This window comes from Hermetia illucens, chromosome 6 (assembly GCF_905115235.1).
Source record: "Hermetia illucens chromosome 6, iHerIll2.2.curated.20191125, whole genome shotgun sequence".
In the NCBI taxonomy this organism is placed as follows: Eukaryota; Metazoa; Arthropoda; class Insecta; order Diptera; family Stratiomyidae; genus Hermetia; species Hermetia illucens.
The window spans coordinates 84830908-84857159 of record NC_051854.1 but is presented as its reverse complement, the minus strand read 5'-3'; the positions used below and the strand labels follow the sequence as shown (position 1 = coordinate 84857159).

At 41.2% G+C, this 26252-nt stretch overlaps 1 protein-coding gene across 5 annotated transcripts in view; it reads left to right on the top strand.

Moving 5' to 3' along the window:
- LOC119658918 (tyrosine-protein kinase CSK) overlaps nucleotides 1-26252 on the top strand; it is a 142228-nt gene that overhangs the window by 92134 nt on the left and 23842 nt on the right. For 4 of the 5 annotated variants that reach the window (XR_005250303.1, XM_038066740.1, XM_038066741.1 and 1 more), the window contains 2 exons: nucleotides 18970-19496; nucleotides 23889-24517. Coding sequence is in view for 4 of the 5 variants with exons in the window: in XM_038066739.1 (XP_037922667.1) it covers nucleotides 18970-19496; nucleotides 23889-24517 (1156 nt within the window). In the remaining variant the exon portion in view is untranslated. Of the gene's footprint in view, nucleotides 1-1639; nucleotides 1655-18969; nucleotides 19497-23888; nucleotides 24518-26252 lie in introns of those variants that run through there. The other variant, XM_038066742.1, reaches the window with a different exon arrangement.

Sequence of the window (26252 nt, the reverse complement as noted above, 5' to 3'; positions counted from 1 at the left end):
GCCATGGGGGAAGGCTAACCCTCTTTTACTAAAGCATGCGAGATTTTTTTCCCTCTACACCGCAGTGATGAGTTACCCAAAGTAGTGCTACCATATTGAATCGAGAAATAAAATTCAATCGGTTTCTAAGTTCCTGGTTGATTGTTGACGTAATCAAAGGACTACTCAACGCCCTCAGTGCAGCTTGACTAGTTGCAGATAGCGATGCGTCTGGCATTTAACCGTTCGTCAATCGTCCAGTGTCCACCCTTAGGGTCGCATACACTTCTAAAATCCATCAAGCGCATACACCTAATAAAGATAAGAGATGGAAGGTAGGATGCTGATGCATAATTTAATAACAAAGCCACCTCGTAACGATCGTCTTTGGTAAAATCTTATGGATCTCATGACGCATATCGAGACCACTTGGATAAAAATTGTGCGCAGTTAAGTTAGCAATACAAAGCAAAAAACATTAAAGATTGAATGAATCTTGTTATCCGGTCTTCGTTAGGATTTTGTCATCAAATTTAATTTAGAGAAAAAACGCGCCCGCATGGATTTGTATGGCTTATTGTTCGTACACAGCAAATCCATTAAGTCATTCCAATCTACACGCTCGAGTGGTTAATAAGTTCGTAAATTTGCATAAGTCATTACTGTGCTCCCGTAAAAAGTCGCACAAATCTTAAATTCTGTCGGATATGCATCTACGTTATACAACAAATTGTCATGGATTCACGTTTTGAATCTGTAGCTTCAAAGTATGATTGAGCTTGAGTCAGTGGTCGACAATGTAGGGATTGCGATCTGAGGTAGAACTGCTTAGGAAGGGACCGAAAATTCAGTCTAGAATTTTAAGAGTAATCTATTTACTATGAAAGAGTTAGATATTTTTATCCTGTTGGGAAAATCATCTGCACACTTGGCTCTTAGTTCTTAACACCTTAGCTCAACCATGTTGTTAAGTATTACGGCAAGCAAGCTAGTGAAGGAGACAACATGGATCAGAGCGCCGTGTCTGGCCCAAGTGCCACGGATTATCGCCACTATCCTATAGAACATGCTATGATACAAAACAAAAGTTGTACTATCTCTGCCTCCATAAAATCCAACACAAATGACTAACCTGAGATACCACATCACTCACGACCATTTGACCTTAAACGCATACCACGGCAACCTGTTTTCAATGTCATTCTCGTTGTCAGAACAAATATTTTGTAGTGTTCGCTGATTGCGTGAATCATCGTTACAAACTGGGTGCTATTCCAGCCCCACCGCTAGGCATTGGGCTTATTTGTCAATAGAATTTTGATACGCCAGCTAATCAGCAAATCGTCTAATGAAGTGCACGGTGAAACATGGCTAAGTCAGCTCTTCTGTGATATTCTGAAGGCACGTTAGCTAACGAATGAAATGTTTGGGAAAGTACTCACGAATTGTTTGCAAATAAATGAACCATCATGAAAAGTGAATTTCTGGTGAGAGCCATGTTTGTGGGGAATGAATACCAAAAATAAGACGCAAAAGCTGGCAAAGGAGAAGGCTCAAATCAAGAATCAAGTTTATGTGCTGTTTATATTCATTTGGGCTATCTACATTGTGTGTACAGAGTAGGAAGCAACATAGTCGCGTGAGTGAATGCTAATGGAATTCTGTTTAGACTAAGGTACATATTTGCATCATTCGAATCGAATAAAATTAAGTGCTTTGGTTGGAATACGGAGTTGTTCACGCACTCGAAAGTCATTGGAAATATTTTCAAGAACTTTGCATTTGCCATTATACTTTGTATCTTCTTAATAGAGATAAAAAGAATGTGGTTGCAGATAGCATAGAATATCTATGTAAAATAATGTTTACGCTTCTAGATGACAAGCGGGTTAATAGTGGAATGAAGGTCTCAATTTTGAGGGTAGAAAAAGTTGCGCTTCTAATATGTTCAAATGTTCTCACTTCTCGCTTTTGTTGGAGAGGCAGACTCCGGCTTCAGAGCCCTGTTTTGTTTTTGAGCCGCCGGTGTGGAGACTTGCGTATCCCTCCACGAATTCCTCCGGAACTTCCCAGTTCTCATGTTGAGGCAAAGGTCTGCCCATACACCTCCTGCTTTTACAAAAGTGGCGATAGCACACCTTCTTGAGGCAGCCTTTTGTTGCTTCTGCTGGTAGGTAGCAATGGCATCCACTTCAACACGCATCAATCTCTGCGTTAACATAGCATAGATCCACTTAATTAAAGTATCATCGACCCCATGCGCTCTGGCGGCATCACGAAGTTTTTGGAACGGCACCCAGTTGCATCTTCTATTTCTGAAGCCAAAGAGTGAAGAGCATACTCACAGGACTTTCCATGTTGGTAACGAGACAATAGCGCCTTCCCACAAACGTAACGCTCAATCAGTCTCTCCAAACCTTTCAGCAAGAATGACATCAAGCCGATCTGTCTGAAGTTTTTTGGATTTGAATAGTCATCCTTCCCCAGCTTCTGTATGAAGACTGAAGACTCTCCTAATCTTCTATTTCTATTAAATATTTCTTAAAGGTTGCTCCACACTGTTTTGAAGTGCTCAACGGACAGAATGGCACCTCTTACTTTTTTATTGGCAACAACCGCTTTCGCAGTGTTTCAATTCACCTTACATCAATTTCGTGTTGAAGGGCTTGCAGGAGTCCCCAACTGTCCCACTTCTAGTTTTCCCGGAAGATGTGCTTCCAAGAGGATCTATATTGATTCTAGCCTGCAGTTCGTGAAAGTTTCATCCGATTTTCTAATAGTGTCCAACTTGTATTGTTAAGTACTCTGCACAGCCTTGAAGTCTCTTTTTCGTCTTCCAGTTCCTTACAATATGCTGCAGAGGAGTCTCATTGCGAAGACTTAACGAGTTTCTTATTTTCGCGCTGTGAGTTCTGGAAGTTTAACTAGTATTCATTCTTATTGCTTTTACCAGCATGGTTCAGAAGTCGTCTAGTTAATTTCTTGAGTTTTTACAGTTCGCGGTTCTGCCAAGGAGCCGTTTTACCGCTTTTACCACTTCATACCATTCTAAAAGTGTGCGATTCAGAGTTTTCAATTCATCTTCTAGCGCCAAAGGAGTCTTAAGTCGACTAGAGAGGTGCGCTTTATTGCCAAGAAGTTAATTGAACTTTGTCCAGACCGGTTTGCTAAAATTGTCCCAACAAATATGCTGAGCATTCGCATCGCAACCTATTAAGAGTTCGAAACCACTTGATTCTTCATACACTACATTGCGTCGATGGAGGACAAAGAACCATAGGGTAAATAAGCAAAGGCAGCTATGATGTTTTTCCTCTCGTCATTAATATCATATTATAAGATGACCGTAACTAGGAAGAGAACTGTCAACATGGTTGCCTATAACCGTCTTTATATCAGGTCACAAGCTCTCGGTCTTATGGATCTTGCTTCGTAAAAGATCCTAGCCCCTTAACTGATCCAATGCTAGAGACTCGAACCCCCTGTGTTTGTTTTCTTTAAGAATATCCATATTTGTAGGTGCAGCAGCTCTCGGGTTCTCATCGTTAAAATATCTCATCTTATCACGCCCGCGAACAAACGAATGCTCTATCTGTTTTCTACTTAACACCTTCACTGGTTTTCGTTGTCCGGTTTGCATAGATCTGATCGCACAAGCTAACATCAAATCAGTTCCTTTCAGGTCTCTGGCTTGCCTTTTTTCCGGCTGTTCCGTAAATGGTGTAGGTAAAATTACTAACAGCTAGGATTTACTCTAAAGTCCATATCAAATACCAAGCTGAAACCCTCCACGTTTGTAAATTTGTCCTTCCAGGTATTTATGAACTTTACCCTTCAATATCCAAAATCCATGCCTGGGTTCTGTCAACCCAACATGCGGATGATGTCTCTTCCCTTCCTTTGAGGACCAAGTATCCAACATACAATTTCTGTCTTGTGCACAATAGTGAACTAGGGCAGACCGCCAGAACTTAAAGTTAGGATTACCTGTTGGAGCCATTCTAAGGCAGCCTCATTAGTGCATTCCAAATGGAGGAGCCCATCGCGGAAACCTTGATTGTTAAATCTTGGCTTCATTCCAGGCTAAAGCATTTTTTCCACAGGCACTCCGGAGTATCCGTATTCCTATAGGAGGGACCAGCTTCGTTGAGATCTCTATCGCTTATTTGATCACCTCCCGGCACACCGATCCTAATACCCGCGGGATGCGTGAATGTAGGCCTTGGTGCGGAGCACTGTAATGCGTTGCCCACCACAGATGTGTTGGTCTTACGCTTCTTGCGTGAGTTACCGTTGATAGAGAGGTCTTGTGCGCCCAGTGTGGGTTTCAACGGAGTTACCAGTTTCTGCCGAAGATTCCACTTCCTTGCGTCCGATTTCTAGGGACGTTACCGCATCTGGTGGTGCAGCCACGCCCATGACCTCATTTCCAAGGTGCTTCATTTTCTTGCGCAGTGCCTTCCTCTGCCGTTGGCTTGGAGTCTTCCTTTTTCCGCTCTTCCTGGTAAGGGTGAAGGAGAAGGTTTCGACAGGCAGGATTCAGCTTGTAGTTTCCCCTTCTTAGTAGCTGAAGCTTTCTTTGCCGAGTCTTTCTCCTCCGCTTACGGGTAAATTTGGACTGTAGTACCATAGGTGGGCCGCTCGTAGTCGGATTTCCTGTTTCAGTGAGAATTGCTGTACTTTCCTTTCTTACTGGCTGCGTCCTAGGCACTAAATGCAAGCTTTCCATTAAGATGTGAGTCATCAATATATTTTGAAATACTTCCCGTACTATACTCTGTTGCTCGTAATAATTCTGCCGTGTTTGTCATGCTCTGTAATTATTTCCGAAAACTGTCAGTTTGAATCATCTTTGCAAGCGCGCTTTCTGGGCATAGTTAGTATCAATTTTAAACTTGGTTTCAATTAACTCCCCACACAGCTTATTCATCTAGTTCCGCTTATTTGGTGCCTGCGAGCGGCCTGAAAAACGAAGCTCCATCATTTTGTTGTTATATTATATACCAGGCTCGTGCTTATATACCGGGTATGCGGGTGGAGTTCCAGACGACCCAGAGAATGTATTCTTCCATTGTCCGAGATTTGTGGAAGAAAGGAGGAATTTAGAGGAGACCCTAGGAAAGATGCTGCTACCAGAAAATCTGGTGCCAAAAATGATAGCACATCAAGAGAATTGAGATGCGGTCAACTCCATCTTCTTCTTTTTCTTTAGCCTTTGTCCCGTTCACAAGCGGGGTCGGCTCGTCGTGATCGGCTTCCCCATTTGGCTCTATCAAATGCCTGATCTGGATCATGCGTCAAGAACCCTTGCCCATTTCTCGACAGCACCGGGGCCCGTCCTGCCACGTCGACTGAGGTGGGGGACCAACTATATTCTATTTATCTCTTTCCCTGATTTCAGCATTTTATTTTTGTTTTACTGAGGATAGTACAGAGTATGTTGCCTCAAACCCTCCTCCTTTACCTGGGCTTGGGACCAGCATACTATGTTAATAGCATGGCAGAGTTAACTCCATGATCGCATCTATTCAGAGTAAATTGCGAAAGGCAGAGGAGAGGAGAAAAGCGCGGTCACGTACGCCGCGTATAGAAGAAAGGTGGCTAAGCTAGAGTGAGCTGAGTCCGCCTCCTGATGTAATACCTTATGGTGATTCTGCGGGGCAGTAAGGGAGTCGGGGGCGGTTTTAGCGGGTGAAAATCCCACACGCTAGTGTGTCCAGATCAGTGTTTTACACAAAACCTTAAAAATGTGGCGAGTATGACATCTTAAAATCATATCTTTTCTATTTTCCAGCATTTATTTCAATTCTAGAATCAAAGTGATTTGAAAAGAAATAGACAGCTTTGATCATCTTCGTTTGAAAGTGAAATGAGTTTATGAGTGGATTTTCCTAATTCAGAGACCAAAACAGCAACCTTTGTTCATTAAAAACTACAACATTCCAATTTGAGAAAAGTCGGACATTTTTAATCAGAAATTGTCAACATAAGTTACACCATCCGCCATAAAAACTTATGTAACATTTCCTAAATAGTTTTTCTTTCAAAATCCTCCTCCGTCTCTATATTTCTGTCCATGTTGCCCATGCCATGTTGGAGGAAAAATTTACCAAGTATCAATCTTAACCCAAGAACTTGCTGCCGTTTATTATCTAATCTCGCCCTCACAGTCGTCGCGGCCGGTTATGGCCCATCAAATTCCATTACCATCTTTGAATAAATGATGCTGTTTAGAGTGTAGGCATCAATTTTTTTGATGACCAAGTTCACGAGATAGAAAACTTAGGATGTAAGATGTACAGAGTTATTTGAATTTTAGCGTACGCTGCGCTCTCCCTCATCGTGCTAAATTGTATTAAATATCAGGTTGTCCACAAAGTTTTCGCACAAATATTAATGTGACAATTAAAAAGCAATTAGCAGACAAACCAAAACAGCAGGTACAACATGTGATATCCCAATGGAAAGGTCAGAGTCCTAACTATAAAATGCATGGTAAATTATCCTTGAAGGATCAGTGTTGTGAAGGATATTCAAGGATAAACATGGAATTCGACAAAGTACATTTTCGTCATTGCATTTTGTACGAGTTTCAAATGGGGACGAAGGTGCCGAAGGCGATTGAAAATTTGTCGAAGGTATTCGGTGAAGGAAAGGTAAAGCGCAGGACAGTTTACGATTGGTTCGAAAAATTCTACAGCGGAGACCTGACACTTGAAGATGAACCTCGCTCAGGAAGACCCTATACGATTGACGACGATATCCTGCGCAACAAACTGGAAGCGAATCCTTTTCTTTCGACACGTGTGCTTGCAGAGGATCTCGGTGTATCAAAATCAGGAGTAGCAGTAGCCATTACGCGTCTTGGATATGTTTTGAAGAGCACAAAGTGGGTACCGCACGAACTGACTGAGCGAAATCTGGCCGATAGAGTGAGAATTTGCTCCGCTAACCTTTTACGGAACGAAAACGACCCTTTTTTGAATCGATTGGTAACTGGCGATGAGAAATGGATTGTGTACGAAAACGTAGCGAAGAAACGAGCCTACACTCATCGAGATCAACCGGGTCCATCGGTAGCAAAGCCGTCTATTCATCAGCAGAAGCGAATGCTCAGTATATGGTGGGACGTTCGTGGCCCCATACACTACGAGCTTTTGGGACCAAACGAGACCATTACCGCCGATAAGTACTGCGAGCAGCTCGACAGATTAAACACCCAGCTACGTTCGAAACGACCAGCATTGGTCAACAGGCGAAATATTGTCTTTCATCATGATAACGCCCGGCCGCATACATCTTTAACTACTCAGCGAAAATTGAGTGAGCTTGGCTGGGAAGTTTTGAGTCATCCTGCGTATAGTCCCGACCTTGCTCCTTCTGATTACCATTTGTTCAGGTCCCTCCAACATTTTCTGGATGGTAAAAAAATGACTTCTGAAGCTGACCTCCAAAGTGCACTTCGCACGTACTTTGAGGGGAAGGGGGAAGAGTTTTATAGAGGGGGGATTTTGAAGTTGCCCGATAGATGGAGGGAAGTCGTATCTAATGGAGGCAATTATATATTAGATTAAATAATTAAAGGTTTTTATAAACTTATCTGCTGAATTCTGTCTTTGATTTGTGCGAAAACTTTGTGGACAACCTGATAAATTGGATGGTATCCGGGAAGGAAATGATTTGAAACGGCGAAAAATGTTTTGTTTGGCGACCATAAATAAGTCGCTCTCTGAGTTGATTCCATCAGATAATGCCGACGTAAGTATCAGTAGCTTTGCCATTGAGGAAACTGTAGACAATAGGGGGAAATTGCGGCAAACTTTGTCACATTTTTCATGGATCTTATCGGGTTTTCAATGGATATTGAGCAAAATCAGAAGTATCAGTCGACTATCTATCAGTCATGATTTTTAGGAGTCGATGAGATAAAATTTTATTTGAGACTTAGGACTCGGTTTATCCATTATTAGAAACCAAAGTATCTATAAATATTCCCCATGCAAATGGGGCTTTCCTGGAATTTCTAAAAGTAGATATGTACCTGGGATATGTGTATATGTTACCTTAAAAGATTTACTTTGTAAACATTTTTGCTAGCCATACTTCATATGTTTATATGGACGGAGAGACATTACAAAGTAATATTACAAAGATCGCCTATCAACACCGCCTTGGCCGTGTATATGATGTTATATCATCAACATTAAATATTAAAGTTCAGCAGCCTTAGCACAAGAATAATTTGACATATATTTATTACATTCAAAACGCAAAGGATTCAACAGCACCCATTAAGTATCATTGAAGAAGGAGTGAACTTTTCATACAAGAGGAGAAAAAAAACCCCATCCCATAAGGATGGAAGATAATAAATAGTACAATCCATGCAAAGAATTGGAAATCGTGATTTTTGTGAACGAGCATTGAGCATTACTTTACTTAGATGTTATCTTTGCTTGGCATAATGAAAGTTTGCCTATCACACTCAAAATCAAAATCACCTTTTCAAAGTAAAGCTGGCCGAGGGAACAACTTCGCAACTTATAGTCGATATCAACATTCGATAGTCGTCTCGGCCGCTTGTACTAGGAAATATTACGTAGACCAACGCCATACAGCAGCCGATAATTATTATAATCCGTAGCATTACAGTTTATAAGTAAAAGCCAAGAATCTGCATATGCGCATGCATACGAAATCATTTTCTAGCCCAAAACTAGTCCAAAAGCAAGCAAAACCAACCTAAAGCGAGTCCAAAGCCAACCCGAAAACAATCCAAAAGCCAGTCCGAAGCCAATGTAAAGAAAACCCAAAGCCAACACGAAAACAATTCAAAAACCAGCCTGAAACCAACCTGAAGCAAGCTTGAAGCCAATCCGAAAACAGTTCAAGAATCAGCCCGAAGTCAACCGAAAGCAAGCTCAAAGCCAACCCGATATTCGGCGTCGGCATACTACGAAGACCGCTAATGTTAGGTATTACTATATTACAACATCACTTTTGTAGTGAGATGATGCTTGGTAATGGGTTGATGTTAGGTAGCGGCATGATGCTAGACAATGGGATGATGCTAGGTAATGAGATGGTGCTTGGTAATGGGATGATTCTTCGTGGTGCGATAATGGTAGGTGATGTAATGTTTGAATCCTGCTCGGTGATGGTCATATAATATCAAACTTTAAGGTGATATCACTTTTGTAATATTACATACATCATCTACCCATGTCTACTTCATACCGATACCTGTTTAAATACAGTTAATAGTAGTATATTACCATAGTATATTTTTTGAAAATTGACTACAAACCCCCTCCCTTAAGTTTATCCTAGAATCATCAACTTCCCCAATAATATAGGCTATACTTTAACTTTATTAACAGCCGACCCTCTAAGAAAGCTACTATCGTTTACATTAATAACAATCAAGTTGACGTTATATGAAATGCGTTCTCAGCGAAGCAGGAAAGTGGTAGCGCGGAATGATAGATAAAATCATCAATCTGATGATCTTCAGAAGACTATCAATAAGGGACTCGCTTTATCCGAGTTTCTGCATGACTACTTTTCTGTTCTATTTTCCTCAAAATAGTTGTATTTATAAGATTCCCCTCAATTGTCGTTAATCAATGTTCGTCGGGTGAATACTGCGTCGCGAGCATGGTCACTGACAGTCGTGCCTTCGCTTGCATCAGTAGAAAAAATTTGTCTACATTTTGTTTGGTCTTATCTAATCTTGGGGACAGACTGAATCATGAATGGCGACAACATTGGTGTTCGTTTTTAAATATTTTATTAAATAGTTCTTGTTGGTTGACTTTCCTAGTCATTTATAGTTTGCTTCTTTTCTTTAGCCTTTGTCCCGTTCACAAGCGAAGTCGGCTCGTTGAGATCGGTTGCACCATTTTATTTTATTAAAAGTCCGATCTGGATGTAGTCGCGAGGCTTTCCAATTTCCGTTCAGTGTATCCACTGGCCACCGATGTTCAGACCAATCTCATGACCAAACTTTCGAAAGCGTCTCTCGCAACTTTTCCACGATCGGTGCAACCCCATACCGATCGCGGATACCCTCATTTCGAATGTGATCAAGGTGTGCCACGCCACTAGCCCAACGCAACATTTTCATCTCCGTAGTTTGGTATAATAACATTTTGGATATTAGCATTTTGTATTTTTTTTTATTGTAAAACAGTTTGTTGTGTCGTTTTGCTAAATGTTTGCAGTCATTTGGAAGATCTTTCTCTACTCCACAAAACTGTGGTAAATGTCTTTGTTCATCATTTTTAAGGTTTTGTGTCTGTCTGTCTGTCTGTCACAGGCACTTTCTCCAAAACGGCTAAACCGATCCCGACGAAACTCGGTGCACAAACTTTGAAATCTCATGCATACAGTGAGTGACATAAACGTACATGGAGTTTCAAGGGGGGCTCCCCATACATGCAAAGGGGGGATGTAAACTTGTTTCAACCAATGTAGTCATGGGGGGGGGGGGGATCAAATAGAAGGCCTCGATTAGTACTTTCCGAAACTTGTTAGTTTTGACGTAAGTTTCAAACGGAAACTACCCAACCCAAAAATCTGATCCCTATAGACACGCAAAACTAGTTACTCCGGAGGTTCATCTGGCGACTCGTGTGATCAGCCCATCAGCATGGGTCGCATAACACTTTTTGATGGGATTTTTCCAGTTTCCGTTTGGCTTCGGAATACAGTGTGGTTCCTCAGGAGATATCTTCAGGCCTCCCTTCCGCGGCAAAGTAGATAAACGCAGAGGGATTTTTAAGGTTTTGTGTGAAACAAAATTATTAAAATTGGTTTACTGTCTGTCTGTCGCACGCATTTTTCTCGGAAATGTTTAAAGCGATTGACACGGGGGAGGGGGGGGGGTGAAGGTCCCCATACATGTAAAAAAGGGAGTACATTTTTTTTCGCCAAATATAGTAATGTGGGATATCGAATGAAAGGTCTCCTTTAGTACTTTCCAAAGTCGATCTTAGTTTTGACATTTGTTGGAAAGGACCCATTCTCGACGATTTCATCTGATCATTTCGCCTTGTAAGCTGGGGCTTAAGAATACACTCGTCGTCCCTGCTTGTCGTAAGAGGCGACCAAAAGGGATAGCAATTTTTGGGTTGGCAACCTGCAAATTTTGAAATTCTACTGCTGCCGAAACATCAACAACGATTCGCATATAGACTGACCTCACGACAATGACCGTTGGCTATCGAAAATGGATTATGATTGGTTTCTGGGATGTGCGTATCCTCCTCGACGGTAGTTCGCTTTCCCCAAATTGAGCGGCAATTCCAATGATATAAACTGGTTATTCTGGACCTAAGCGAAGTAAAATGGCGGGACACTGGAGAGTACTCCTCTCACTGTTGTGACAATGTCTCTTTGTTATGTAGCAAGCCAAGTGGTAGCAGACGCGAATCCGATGTCAGGCTGCTACTGACAGTTACCGCAAGGCACGCTCTCTTGACCTGGGAGGCGGTTTCTGACAGACTTCTTGCTGCAAGATTCCGGTTAAGGAGTATCATAATTGTACAATGCTAAGCACTAACGAGAAATTTCGATATAATAGAGAAGGATGCTTTCTACAAGCAATTAAAGGCAGTCCAGGGGAGGCTTGCTAAAAGTGACATTGTGATGATGATAGGTGATCTGAATACCAAGGTAGGATTTGATAACAGCTTGATTCGTTATCAGCAGTAGATTGAGGAGTAGTCTGCTGGATGTGCGTAATAAGAGAGGCGCTGGCCTCGAAAGGGATTAACATCTGATGCTTGGGGAGCTGCAATCCCCCAAGTTCAATATCGACCGCTTCTATGAGCCAGCTGTCGCTCAGCTGGGAGAGCTATCTTACTGATCGAACGGCAAATATACTGAGTAATTCGCGTGAGAATATCGATGAGCGTTGGGCTGCCATCAAAAATGCTCTTTTCTCGGGTGCTACACAGGTTGTCACTCACATCCTGATCATAAGAGCTGGCTAACTGCCGAATCGTGAAAGCGGATCGATGAACGGAAGGGGTTAAAGGCTTTCCTAACCGGTTCGAGTGATGGCGGGTGTGACGCGCTCGAACTCCGATATCGAACAAAATAACGAGAAGTTCAGCGCCAAAAAAGAAATTCTTATTGTGTTGGCCAAGGAAGCGGAAGATGCCGCAGATCGCAATGATTTCAGAAATGTGTATCGCACCACGAAAGAGCTTGCATGTGGTCGCAAATCTTTCGATGGTCCTGTGAAGGACGACGACGATCGACTTTTCATCCACGATGATGAACAACTGAAGAGGTGGAAAGAAGACTTCACCGCGGTTCTTAACCGTATCACATCCGGTGAAAATCCTCTTCTTGTGGATGAAATGGCTAGCTACCGTAACATGCAAGCAGAAGAGAAATCATTTCGGCCACCAATGCACTGAAACGGTGTAAAGTCGCTGAGTTTGACGGTCTCCCCGCCGAGTTATTTATCGCTAACCTTGCAGTTACTGCAGATCTGCTGCTTCCATTCATACGGAAATCTTGGGAATTCGAGACCTTTCCTAGAGAATGGAAGAAGGGGATGATCGTCAAGATCCCAAAGCAGGGCAACTGTTTTGAGTGTGACAGTTGAAGCGGTATCTGCATGCTCCCTGTCATCGAAAATATAATAATCAAAAAAAATAATACTGGAATGTATCAAAGAACATCTCGAAAGCTTGATCGACAGAGAGCAGGTGGATCCTCTTGCATAGACCACATTAACCCCCTACGGATCATTTTGGAACAGTGCGCAGAAAATAGATCTTCTTTCACCTATTCTTCATGGATTTCGATTTGGAGCAGGGAGTGTATCTGGAGTGCTCTACGTAGGAGGGGCATTCCGGAGAAACTGACAGCTATCATAAGAGCGAAATAGGTTGGCGCAAAATGTCAAGTGCTGCACCGAGGCAAAATCTTGGACGATTTTGAGGTCCAAAGCGGAGTTCACCAGCGTTACCTTCTGGCATCGGTATTATTTCTTCTTGTTATCAGTGACATTTTACATGCTGCCTTGTCCGAATGAAGTGGAAGGATTTAGTGGACGATGACATCTTTCCTCAAACACCCCGACTACGTTGATGCCATCTGTGTGCTCCCTTATCGGGTCATGGTCCTTGACCAAATGGCTCTGGATTTGGAAAGAGGGTCAAGTAGAGTTGGACTAAAGATAAACACCAACAAAAACAAGGTTCTCAGTCTGACATGTCATCGCAATCTAACTATCTGCATTAATGGGTAAAGCATCGAAAGCGTCGATCAATTTGTATATCTAGGAAATGTGGTTTCTATAGACGGTTGCATGGGACTGGATGGAAATGCAATTATCTCAACATCGAGATTAAGTTGAGACTTTTCTGGGCTAGTGTTCTTTCTGTGTTGGTATATATGAGTAGCACATGGAAAGGGAACTCCACTGTTACTCAAAACTCCAAGCTTTCGTCAATACCTGTCTGCGTCATATTATTGATGGCCTGACCCTATCTCAAACGAAGAACTTGGTCGGCGCACACTTTAAGGAGGGGCGACATTTACATTGCGAACCCTAGATAGGAGGCATTGGGAACCTCCAATACATGAAGGATGTAGTTGTTAGCTCCAGCGAGCAGCCATGGATGTATCATAAATAATATAGCGCTTCAATCCATATAGACCCAATGGCGAATACGGACACCATAGCATTTGCTTATAAAACGATAATTGGAAACATTTATAAAATAGCAAAATAAGCATTGGAATAACTATTTGCTCAACGGAATCTGCACAATCTTCACATGTAGAGTATAATCTACAATAATTTTCATTAATAAATTGAGTCCTAATCATGATTTAATTTACAGGTTTGAAAATTAGAGTGGGTTTTTTTTGTATCAATTCAAGCCTTCTGTTTTCACGGAATAAAGGTATCCAACTGTTTCTGAGTTACCGAGCAAACTAAAATTAACACAAATATCTAAATATTTACAATATAAGATCTAATTAACGTTTGTTCAATACACATTTTTATTATTTTCCTTCTATTAATATCAAATTCGCGTTGATCGCTCTAAAAGAGAAAAACAGCTGCATAGAAGCCATATTTTCAAAAAATTTAAAATCATCTCTGGAACCGTGAAGTTATAGACATTTTAAATACCGTATAGACCATCATAAACCATATCTTTGTGCGTTTTTCTACTAATGTATATAATAAAAATGTTAATTGGGGAATATATTTTTCATTCACAGATTTGGTATCGATTTCTTTCTAATTTATGATTGTATATGATACACTCTAATTCGAATGTGGATTCAGATCAATGAGTGAGTGCTCAATGGAATTAGTTTGAAATTGGAGTATGGGAGATATCTTAATTCATGTCTCAATGTCCCCCTAATGAAGCGCTGGAAAACAATTAATTGAATTATTTTGTAAAAAAAAGCATAAAATTCAAATTAACTGGGATATGCTCACCACATATAGGGATGTTATCTCAACTGATAAACATATTTATCCCTCAACTCTGAAGTGCAATATAAATAACAGTCGGTTCCCTTTTTCATTAATTTTGCGAATATCTTATTTCGGGAATCAGTTTTTTCTCTCATCACTGGCAGCTTTCCCGAAGAAACTTTTAGCTTCTATTGTTGCATGTTTCATTCGATTTCTCTTTCTAACGAACCTTTGACCAAGATGTGGGGGGAGGTGAGGGTGGTGAGTAAAGCAACAATATCTTTGTTGAACGGCTCAAAGCGGAACAGACAACCAAGAACGCAATCAAAGTGACTTTTTTGTCATTGAAAATAAGCTGTGTTAGGGACAAGTTCCAAATTCCGATTTGCTTAAGGCTCAGAAGCGAGAAGACTGCGTACAGGAGGTTCGTGTCACGGCGCACTGCTTCAATTTGTATGGTGGAAGGAAAACATTGTCCATGTTCGATGTTCTTCAGTCACTTGCGCGGGAAGAATTCCGGGCATTTGTTTAATGGTGTTGGCGTCGTGTATTTGACCATGCATTAAATAATGGGGAAATATACACAAGAAAGCCATCTAGTCGTCGTCGACACGCGCGTCAGTTACCAATAACATTCTGCCTAGAAACTCGATTTGCTTCTCTTGTATGTAATCTTCTTGTTCAGAAGGTACTTAGTGTGAAGCTGTTAGTGTTGACTCGACATGCTTGTTCTGGTTGCAATTATTAAAAGGCATTTCAACGAATGCGAGTCTTTAGGTTTTCCGTTAAAAGAAACTTAGATGAAAAATTTTGATTAGTAAACTTATGTCCAAACTAAACTATTATCATAATTGTATAAATGATTGCCAACTACATGTCTACCACCATTCATTTCTCAGTGATTCGAGGGTATATCTTATATCTATCACAATTCTATGCTTTTCCTTTTCTTCGCGATTTAGAGAAACAACCGAATGAAAGCTTCTGGAAAACCTGTTTTCAGATAGCAGAGGTAGGTCCCAGGATGTGTGTGCATCCCTTCGGTACTGTTGCTAACCGAAGCGCGCCAATTGCACATCCAGTTTTCCAGAAATCGAATACCTTGGGTACAAATTATCAGCGGAAAGGATTTCTCCGCCAAATTCTCCCGTAGAAGCTGTTCGTGTTTACAAGAAACCGGCGACTTTTAAGGAATTTCGTCGTTTTCTCGGGACAATCAACTACTATCGGAGGTTCATCCCGGGCGCGGCGGCATTGCAAGTGCCGCTCAATGGAATCTTAGTAAAAACAAAAAGAGAATATAAGACCTCAGTCAACTGGACTCCCGTCGCTAGCAAGGTTTTCGAGGACTGCAGTGATAGTTTTGCTTACTGGTGCATTATCAGCCAGATCGAACGGTTGCCTTGATCACTGATGCATCGGATGTAGCCGTCGGCGCCATTTTGGAGCAATATCAACAAGATAAGTGGTTACCACTCACTTTCAAAAGAAATTATCACCCGCCGGAAGTACAGCGTTTATGATCGGGAGTTGTTAGCTGTGTTTTCGAAATGCATTGGAAGGTGCAAATTTCCAGATTAAAACTGATCATAAACCTTTGATCCACGCTTTTCAACAAACATCAGAGAAATCAACAGCACGACAAACTAGACACCTATCTTTCGTGTCAGAGTTCTCAACCGACATTGTTCACATAACTGGAAGGACGACCACTGTCGCGGACTTGTTATCACGCTCGTTCCCTAATAATACAGATGAACTCATCGCAGCGCAGGTCAAGGACAAAGAACTGCAGTCATTAATCGCACACAACCCAACCTTGCTTGTGCTTCGGCAGTTAGAGGTGGAAAATGGCAGACAGCTCGTGGGCGATACATCGTCATCTACCGTGCGCTTTTCCGTTCCCTCAACATGGCGCAGGCAAGTGTTCGACATTTTCCACAGAGGTTCACACCCTCGCAATCGCGCCACACATAAAGCGATTGGCAGGAAATATGTCTGACCTAGCATGCGAAAAGGCATTCAACAGTGGGCTCGCACTTGTCAACGCTGTCATCGTTCTAAAGTCGGTCGTTCGACATACTTCAAGAGTTTTCCATTCCTAGTCATCGTTTCCATCACGTACATATGGATACAGTTGGACCTCTTCCACCGTCGCGAGGCTATCGCTACTGCCTCACACTGTTAGATAGGTTCACGCAGTGACCCGAAGCCATTCCCATGGTGGATCAGTCTGGGGAAAGCGTTGCAGAGGCATTCTACGCTACTTGGATTTTTCCGTTTTGGAGCACCTAGCGATCAAGGAACTCAATTTGAATCAGCATTATTCAATGCACTCATCAAACTCCTCGGTTGCAAGCGTATTCGAACGGCTCCGTTTCATCCAGCCAGCAATGGTGCTATCGAGCGATGGCATCGATCATGTGCCATCAAGATAGCGACCATTGGGTGGACATCCTTCCCACTGTTTTGCTTGGATTGCGAAACTGCTTCAAGGAAGACATCGGTAGTTCATCAGCTGAAATTATTTTCGGAACCACTCTGAGAATTCCTGGAGAATGGTTCATGGATAACGACTCAGTAACTGACCTTCGCATTTTCCTCAATGGTATTCGGCAAGACATGAGGTAGTTGCGCCTTAAACCATTTATTCATCGCAACAATCGAACAATATTCGTCCACAAGGAACTGAATACATGTACTCATGCACTTTTGCGTGAGGACTCAGTTAAACCATCGCTTACCCAACCTTATACCGGTCCGCATCGGATCGTAGAACGAATCAAGCCAACCCTATTTCGGGAAGACTGGTTAATGTGTCGTCAGACAGACTCAAATCAGCCTTTCTGATTTCCAAGCCTAATGAATCGTTCACGACATCATCAGCATCGCAAATTCAACTGGAGAGAAGTTCTTCAAATCCTATCGATCCTATTACGAAGCCTAGCAAAAGAGTCTCATTTGCTACAACAGCATCAGCTGAGTTGAACGTCAGTCGGCTAGTTAAACGACAGTTCCCAGTTGTCATAATCGATGTCAGCATCCATTAGTGGTACTTGTAAACCAATCCACCCACGATCGGCTAACATTACAAAGGTGTATTCGAGAAAAATTAAACCGGATCAAAAAATACTCAGGGGGGAGTACTGTAACGATCCGACCTTCAGCGATTGACCGCCATGAGCGTTGCAATCAGCATGTAGCAAGCATGTAAACACGTTCTCTCTATTATGATGAAATGTAAATCATTTTCCTGTGTAACACGTCGTAGTAGTCGAAGCAACTTTCTCAAATATAATAAATACACAGTTATTAAGGTATTATTTTGTATTTCTCTTTGGGCATATTTCGCAGCAGACTTCCTCCAGCAAGGTAGCGTGGCAGTAATATACAAACGTCATTGCTCAAGCCCCATACGCCACAACGTTTTCAAACAAGATTTTCTTTATACCAGGGTGGGGGTTGTAGTAAGTTGAGATTTTTTAATTAAAGGACACACTGTCGCCAGCGGCTGCGACAATTTTATTTCAGCGTCCAAGGTCATCACGAGGATACCTTATACCGTCCATTAGCATGCAAATGCTTCACAAGCTCGAATGGACTAGGCATTGGTGCATTCTTTCAACTGCGAAGTGTGAAAATGATGTCCCATTTGAAATGAAACATAATACACGCTCCCTCCACTCTGTATTTCAAATTACACATGCTGAATTTTCAATCGCGGATTTTGCATATGAAAATTCGAAGAGGTTGTTTGTCTTCTTACTCGAATATCGCACCATATAAGATATCTGTTATCAATCGACTGACTGGGGGGTATTAGCTGTAATGAAAATTAACTGGAAAAACTACATTCATAGATATTTTTGCATTTAAACTGTCAACACTCAACTGACTCATCTTAAACTGTAGTAAATGTTCAGAAATTTCGTTTTTAGCCATTGTGAGCAAATATGCACTTTCATTTACCATTCCAACTTCCATAAAAGTTAATGCTCTAACCAATAGCCTTGCTCGTGTACACGTTCTCGTTCCACACATTTCAGTTTTATGGAGACCTTTATTGCCTTATATCGAGTTGTGTGCATAAAAATCGAAAGTGTCGTATAGATTGTTGATAGCGCATTTATTGGAAGTTGTTGCGAGACTTTATATGATTTCGGCCCTGATATGAGGTGAAGGCACTATTTATCGTCAGGATTGATAAAAATTGACTCTGCTCGATGAATTTATCAGTTTAGTGACTTCACTGAAGAGGATCTCTAAGGTTTCCCTGTCATGAACTGGTTCTGGTTCAATAGCCTGCTTGCCCTCCTTCCTCCTGGTGACAGAATTGAAGTGTAGAGAGTGGCTCTGCTCAAAACGTGAGACCCAGCAATGTGGGAATCCTTGAAGGGATGTGCTGAATGGCACTGTAAGTATAGCAAAGTATTTTGATTGCGCTTGGAGGCTTCCAAGGATTCTAGTGATAGATAGTAATTTGCTTTAGCGTTATGTTTACTGATACCAATATTTCGTTTTGTTTATTACAGATGTCGATGTAGAACACGAGCACCTGAAACAGCGTATTAAACGCAAACTTTTCGCTGTCTCATCCGAGAGTATATCGGAAAAGAACTCAAATTCGTTAGACAATCACTTTGAGAAATTCCTCGCAACAACACGTAGTCTATCATCGTCTATCGATAAGCTAGCAAACGGATTCAAGGGATTGCATCCAATCAAATCCATAACATTAAGACGACGCCATTCAAAGGAGAACGACGTTATGAACACACACGCAACAACAGCCTTAAATTTACAGACATCAGGTCAAACATCGGTTGTGGGTCATCATCGTGGTTTCTCTCAACCAACGGCGGCCAATACAGGCGATCCATGGTTTCTACAGTCGACCGGACATCAAATGCCTCCAACGGCTCCGGCTAGACAACATAAACGTCCAGCCCCGCAACCGGGCAATGTTATTCCTATGAGCAGTGGATTATTGCAACAACAACAGCATAGTCAATCACAACCTCATATTGTTCCACCATCGGTGCCACCCCATCAGAATAATGTAATTATTTTATATTTTCTATATTCGTTTTTTCTTTTCTTTTTTTACTACAAAATTTTACCTTCTTCCTTTGGATATGTCTAATATAAATCATATTGCGACCAGAATTCAATAAGGCAACGTGTTTAAACAGTAGTTACAAGTTGGAAAGTGGCTATTGCATCTATTTTTATCGCGTCCCACTCTTAGCCAGTCTAATTCAAGAGTTACATTTATCTTCTCCTTTTGATTACAAAAATTGTCTGAGGATGGATACTTCCGGAGATCTTTGGCAAATGATATCTCCATATATATATATATATATATATATATATAAATTAAACAAATAATCAAGGGAAGCAATATCTCCTCAGCAAAGGTTTCTTGCTAGTTGACGGTATCTGGTATCTGAACTTAACACAAAATTTAAAATTTGAAAAAAAAATGATTGCCGCCCAAACACTAGGAAAAATTATGGTAAAGGTATAATTTCCAATCCCATCTCCCGATGGGAAGAGGGGGAGTGAATGGAGAGGGCATCCACGGGGGTCTGGGAAGGGATTGTGTGGCAAGGCGATGATTCCTTCTATACCCTCCTTTGCACATTGTTTCTTTATTGATCGGGGCGTCGTAACGTTTTCTTTCTTCTACATATATTCTTCATCCTCTCCCTCTCTGAGTGTGGGGCTGGCAAACTCAATTTGAGTCGCTATACCTTTTTAAGGGAACCTAGGAAGACCGCCGCGAATAGAGATTGGACAGAGATCCTGTGCAGGGATAGGGTTCGAAATTTAACAGTTTGACATGAATATAGTCCCAATATGAGGAGCCATGCCGTTTAAAGTGTTGGTGACCACCGTAATCCTTTGATGGGATTGAAAAAAGTGGACTTTTATCTTTATTCTACATATCCTTTGCATACTGTCTTCCTCACGGAATAGGCTTGAAAATGCAAACTTAGCAATGATGATATCGAAAACCCTACCGTGAAGGGTCATCATTTTTTAGGGGGAGGTGGTGATTGCTACCAGTTTCGATCGGGTTTGAAAAGGGAACACCTCCACCTTTCCGTTCAACAAACATTCCACCATCTACGGGAATGGGGTTGACAATGCAACCTTTAGCAAAATTATATAATAATTCAGCCGTCAGATGTAAAATACTGCACACGAGTTTAGGCGTGTTGCACTTAAAAAACTCGTCATATTGCACAATAAGTGCAACACGCCTAACCTCTTGTGCAACAGCATGTGATGCGCAATTTTTTTGATAGTCTTTCGATCCTATTAGTCTAAAAACATAGTAAAGAGGCAACCAAAGTGAAGATGATAACGGTGAACAAAATGAAGATGATAACGGCGAACAGAATCTCGAAAACAAACACAAGTGGGACGCTGAGAATTCTTTGTATGTTTTCGAAGCTTTACTTGTTGTTTTCATCTTCGCTTTGTTCGCCGCTTCACTATGTTTTCAGTCTTAGTATAGCCAGAAAAAAAACTCGTCATATTGAAGATAGGGTCTGTCATCTGGTACATATCGCTATACACGGTCCTTCATTAGAAACTTTTGATACTCCCCAGTCCAGTCGGGAAAAGTGCCATGATCCTTCAAATATCCTTCTTCTGTTTGATCCTCGTAGCCTCCCCAGATTAAAGCCAAGGATTTTGAATCGAATGGAGTGTATTACTGAAGATAGGAAAGTATTTTTGAAAAAAAAAACACAATCTTGACTTTTCAGCCTCGATTTAGGCATCTTGGCTGTTCTTATCTTTTGTGCCTCTTCCCTATAATGCTCCGGATTTTGAAACTTTTTTTCCGGGTGAGTGGCTTTTTCCAGCGAAAATAGGTGTAAATTTTACCCATTTTGTTACTAAAGTCAAACAAACAGGTCAATTGCGATGCTAAATATTTTACACACTCTCCCAGGTGTAATAAACGAAAGAAGTAAGGTGCTAACTTTCTTTGAAAGGGTTCAAAGTAAGTATGTCGACACTCAACAATAGATTGGCAAAATTTAATCTCATTTATAAAGTGTTAATTTGATATGTTCAAACCTAAATTTCATCTGCACGATCGTTAATTTAATACGCGGAAGCGTTAATTTCAGTTGTAAGAGTGTTAATTTGAAATGTTAATTTATTTGACTTGCAATCGGTATACAAAGACATAATTCAAGCTGCACTCTCTCTAACGAAGAGTGCTGAAAAACTGACAGATATTAAATAGGACAGGGGATGGAGAAATTTGGTGCCTTCGATACATCGTCGGGTTTGTAAATTGTGTATTAACAAACTACCTCCTTCAATTCTGGCAAAATTATTCAAATTCGATGCACCAAGGACGAGTACAGAAATATTCCCAGGCACCTCTTCGAGGATCGTATAGTAATAGACAGCAAACCTATGTGAAAGCCACCGCAAGTGATGGAAGAACTCAAAACAATTGCCTTTTGGACTCACAAAATTGAGGACACACCCGAAGGATCGGAAAAATTGCTGGCGATGTATCCTGAAAGCCAACAGCAATTTGATCTTTTAAAGAAAAAGTAAGAAATAATTTACTTTGAAGGATGTGTCTGCCTCGATAAAAGGTATTTTCTAATGAAAAAAAACCATTTAAATGATCATGTTGCATTCTCAATATAATATTACGATTTATGGAAACAATCAATACTTTTACAGAAGAGTCTAACAATTCGTCTGATATATGGGAGGGTTTTGATGCAAAATCCACTGAAAATGCGTTATTTTCATGACCTGGTCTAAAAGTGATTGCCGCGTTCGGCGAAATACTGAAAATCGAAAGAAGGCAGTCAAAAACAACCAATTGCAAATGCATTGTCGAGGACGTCTTACAAGATCCTTAAGAAGATCATCCAAGCTAGGTTAAAGCCATATACAGACGAATTAATTGGTGAATAAAAATGGGATTTTCGAAAAGGACATATTACTCTACAAATCTTCGCAAATAGTGGAATTCGCTGACGACATAAATATCATGGTACGTTCAATTCCAGACGCGAAAGAAGTATTCTTAGAACTAAATGAAGCCGCACAAGGAGTCGGCGTAAGCATTAATGAAAAGAAAACCAAATTTATGACCCGATGAAGAAAACAGGCGTCAATACGGCAAAGCTTGACAATGGGAGACTTTAATTTTGAAAACGTGGACAACTTTTGTGTACCTAGAAGTAAACATAGCGAAGAATGGTAATGAAAAGGAGGAAGTTCAGTGACAAATAATAATGGCCAACAAATCATACTACTCAGTCGGTACACAGGAAAAATAAGCTCCGAATTTACAAGTCTATGATAGGCCCTGTGCTATGATTGTGAAGCGTAGACTCAGGCGTTAGAGACCCATTCGAACATAAGGTTCTACGTCGAATACTTAAACCGATAAAAGATGGAGCTGACTGGCGAATAAGATACAACCATGAGTTGTACTAGCTATAAGACGACCCAGCAGCAGCGGTGGTGGCAAAACCATGAAAATTGCAGTGGGCCGGTCACGTAGAACGGATGGACGAATGGACGCATAGTGGAAAAGGACTCAGTGAACGAGGCCAGTAAAAAGCTGCTGAAATTTTTCAACTGGAGGACACGATCGAAGGATCGAGAAAGCTAGAGGAAATCTATCCTGGAGGCCAAGGGCCAATTTGGCCTGTCGCGCCATTGAAGAAGAAAAATTAGTATGCAGACCGCCACCTTATCGATTTTGGATATCTCGTTCACCTCGCCAATCGCAGAATGGCATCCTATGAAATGATAAACCATATCGTAACCTGCAGCCAATTTTTGGTGCGCTAATTATCGTATATAACGATGAAAATGCCTGTGTTCAAGTTCTTATTTTAGAGTGAAGCCCGATGGAGGGTTCACAACTCCATACCTCTGAGAGAATAGCTGGTTCTATAGTTTCACGCTGCTTCCTAGTCGCAGATATCTTTTATTACTTAGTGTTTCCTTGAAGATTTCCACTGACAGTGTTAGTCCGCCAGGTCTTAGCTCCGGGATATGCCCACCCTCGGTCATTTGAAATCATCAGCCATTTCTGGGGGTGCATTTGTTTTCACTTTTGATTTTCGTTACTGGCACCGGTGTTCAACACTGGCCTCCTTCCACCTTTCGATTCGAGGTAGCCATTTCCTGATAGGGTAACGTTCGTGGTTTCATCTATGGTTCTATCTCCAAAGTTTGAATTACCACTTCTCTGGTGATTTTTTAATTGTGTATATATAATATAGCATTTTATCGGTATTCATCATTGCAATGGAAATGACCAGTTTTAGATTTTTTCCCGATTTTCCTAATTTGAAATTCGTTTTGTTAAATGAAACTGTCTGCTTTGAAGCGTCCAAGTTCAACCTATGCAAATTATTAATTACATTTCTGACTATTTATATCTTTTTAGAATCAACATGTAAATTCCGTTCATCTATCCTCGCATGCTTTAAATAGTCATAATTTATTATCCTCAAATCACTCACCGAAATCACCAAATCAACAACAACAACCGCATCCCCAACAACAGAATCTCCACATCATCTCCTCCAACCTAACAAGTGCAGCTACAACAAATGCAACATGTCAAACGCAACTGTCGAACTCGTCGAATAACAATTTGATGTCAACATCACTGAATGCAGCGCAGCTTCAAAGTCACCTCAATTCTGGGATTGGTTTGCAGCCAACGTCTGTGTCGGCAGCTGTAACAGCACAATCGAATGCCGCTAAGATGCACGGAATGGCTGGAATTTTACATCCATCATCTGCCATTCCACCGCCTCATGCACCTCCACAACAACTACAACAACATCCCCACCCGACAGCACATATGCAACCACCGGCTCCAACAATTCATGTACCACCCCCTTCAACGAATGTGATGTCAACATCCTTGCATAATTTCGATGCAAATGGAACGGCTTGGAACAGTACGTCATCGCTATCTCCTACTATTTCCAATGCCTCTTCAACATCTTCGTCCCAACAACACCAACAGCAGCATAGAAAGTGTGAAGTGAAGCTGAATGCTATGCCGTGAGTATTTTTAGAAGCATAGGAAAATGACACTTTGGTAGCGTGTAGTCATCTCAAAACCTAAACTTGCATATTTTCATATTAAGCAAGGATTCATTTTTCCGCAGAACTACTAGTTGAAGTAGAACTTTGTTTGATGCGACAACCAGGGCGTAATGCAATTGTGCAGAGCAAACTTTTCGCCAATCAGAAATTATGCAAGGAGGGAAATATCAAAACGCTCTCGTGTTCTAGTTGTGACTACCTGCGGTGTAGAAGCTCCCTTTCTATTGTTTGATTTCATATTTTTTTTACCTTTCTCTTTACTCTAAATCATCAAACCTCACACTCGAATGACTCCTTCCAAAGCGCTGGAAGGGTCTCATTATACCCATTTGAAGAGCTTTTCAAACAATAGGACAGCGTACAAATGTCCTGTGACTGGGTTGCTAGGCAATTGAGGTAGTTGAATGAAGCCGTGCAAACAATAACGAGCGAGCTAAGTTGGCACCTTTGACAAAACAGTCCTTTTCATTACAGGGAGAATGTGGGGTTGAAATGAAAATGTAAAGTAATCCAATAATGAACACCAGAATTTCATAATCAACTTCTTGCAACCATTTTTCTGTGGGACTGTGGATTCGGTGCAAAAGAATTCTTTGTACGAATAACGATTCCTTGTTCTAGTTTGCTGACTATTACTAATGTTATCTCGTCCTTTTTCATTGATTTTTCTACAACTGGTGTCGCATGTACGCATTTAAACTTTGGTTATAGCGAAGCTTACACTCTCGAGTAGACAATGACATGGAAAGTAAGGAGAATCAGTGAAATTACGCTTGTCACTTGCATTGTAGCTCGTTTTGTGAATGTACCCTCCCGCGGATGACGAGCAGGCTAACGACCATATCATTTACACATTCGCTTCGTGCCCACTAATAATATGGCGTCAAAAATTTCTATTTATTCAATAGTTGTCTCTTTTGCTGGATTTCCGAAAAGTTACAGCTAAAATTAGTATCATTTGGCAATTCAGGTCAACCAGGACCCTATCGGTGTTGCTATTGAATGGTGCCTAGCAACACACGTATTTCGCAACCTTTTACATACTTGGAAAAATGTGCTATTTATGAAGACGACAAGAATGGCGCAATAAGTGTAGGTCGTGATCAAAACTACATATGTTTTCATGGAAATCGGGTTATTTTTCTTCATCTCATCTTCACCACAGAATAATAAAAGTCGTCAATATTTCGAAGAGGCCCTCATGTAAAAGTCAATCACCAAAATCACCAAGAGATATTTAAGGGAGTGGAAGTCTTCCCATTCACAAGCGGGGTCGGCTCGTCGTGATCGGTTTCGCCATTTGGCTCTATCGAATGCCTGATTTGGGTGCAATCTCGAGGCTTTTAAATTACCATCCAGCTTATCAAGCCACCGTTGTTTAGGTCTGTCTTTTGGTCGTTTACTATCGATTTCGATGTTCAGACCAATCTTGGCAAGTGAATTCTCGTTAGCGCGAATTACGTGACCATACCATTCGAAAACGCCCCTCACGCAATTTTTCCACGATCGGTGTAACTCCATATCAATTGCGGATACCCTCATTTCGAATTGGATCAATGTGACACCCCACTAGTCGAACGCAAAATCTTTGTCTCCATTGCCGCGCGGCTTCGTTCATTGTCTTTTATAGTCGGCCAACACTCAGAACCTTAGAGAGCCACCGGACGGACGATAATGCGGTAAATTTTAG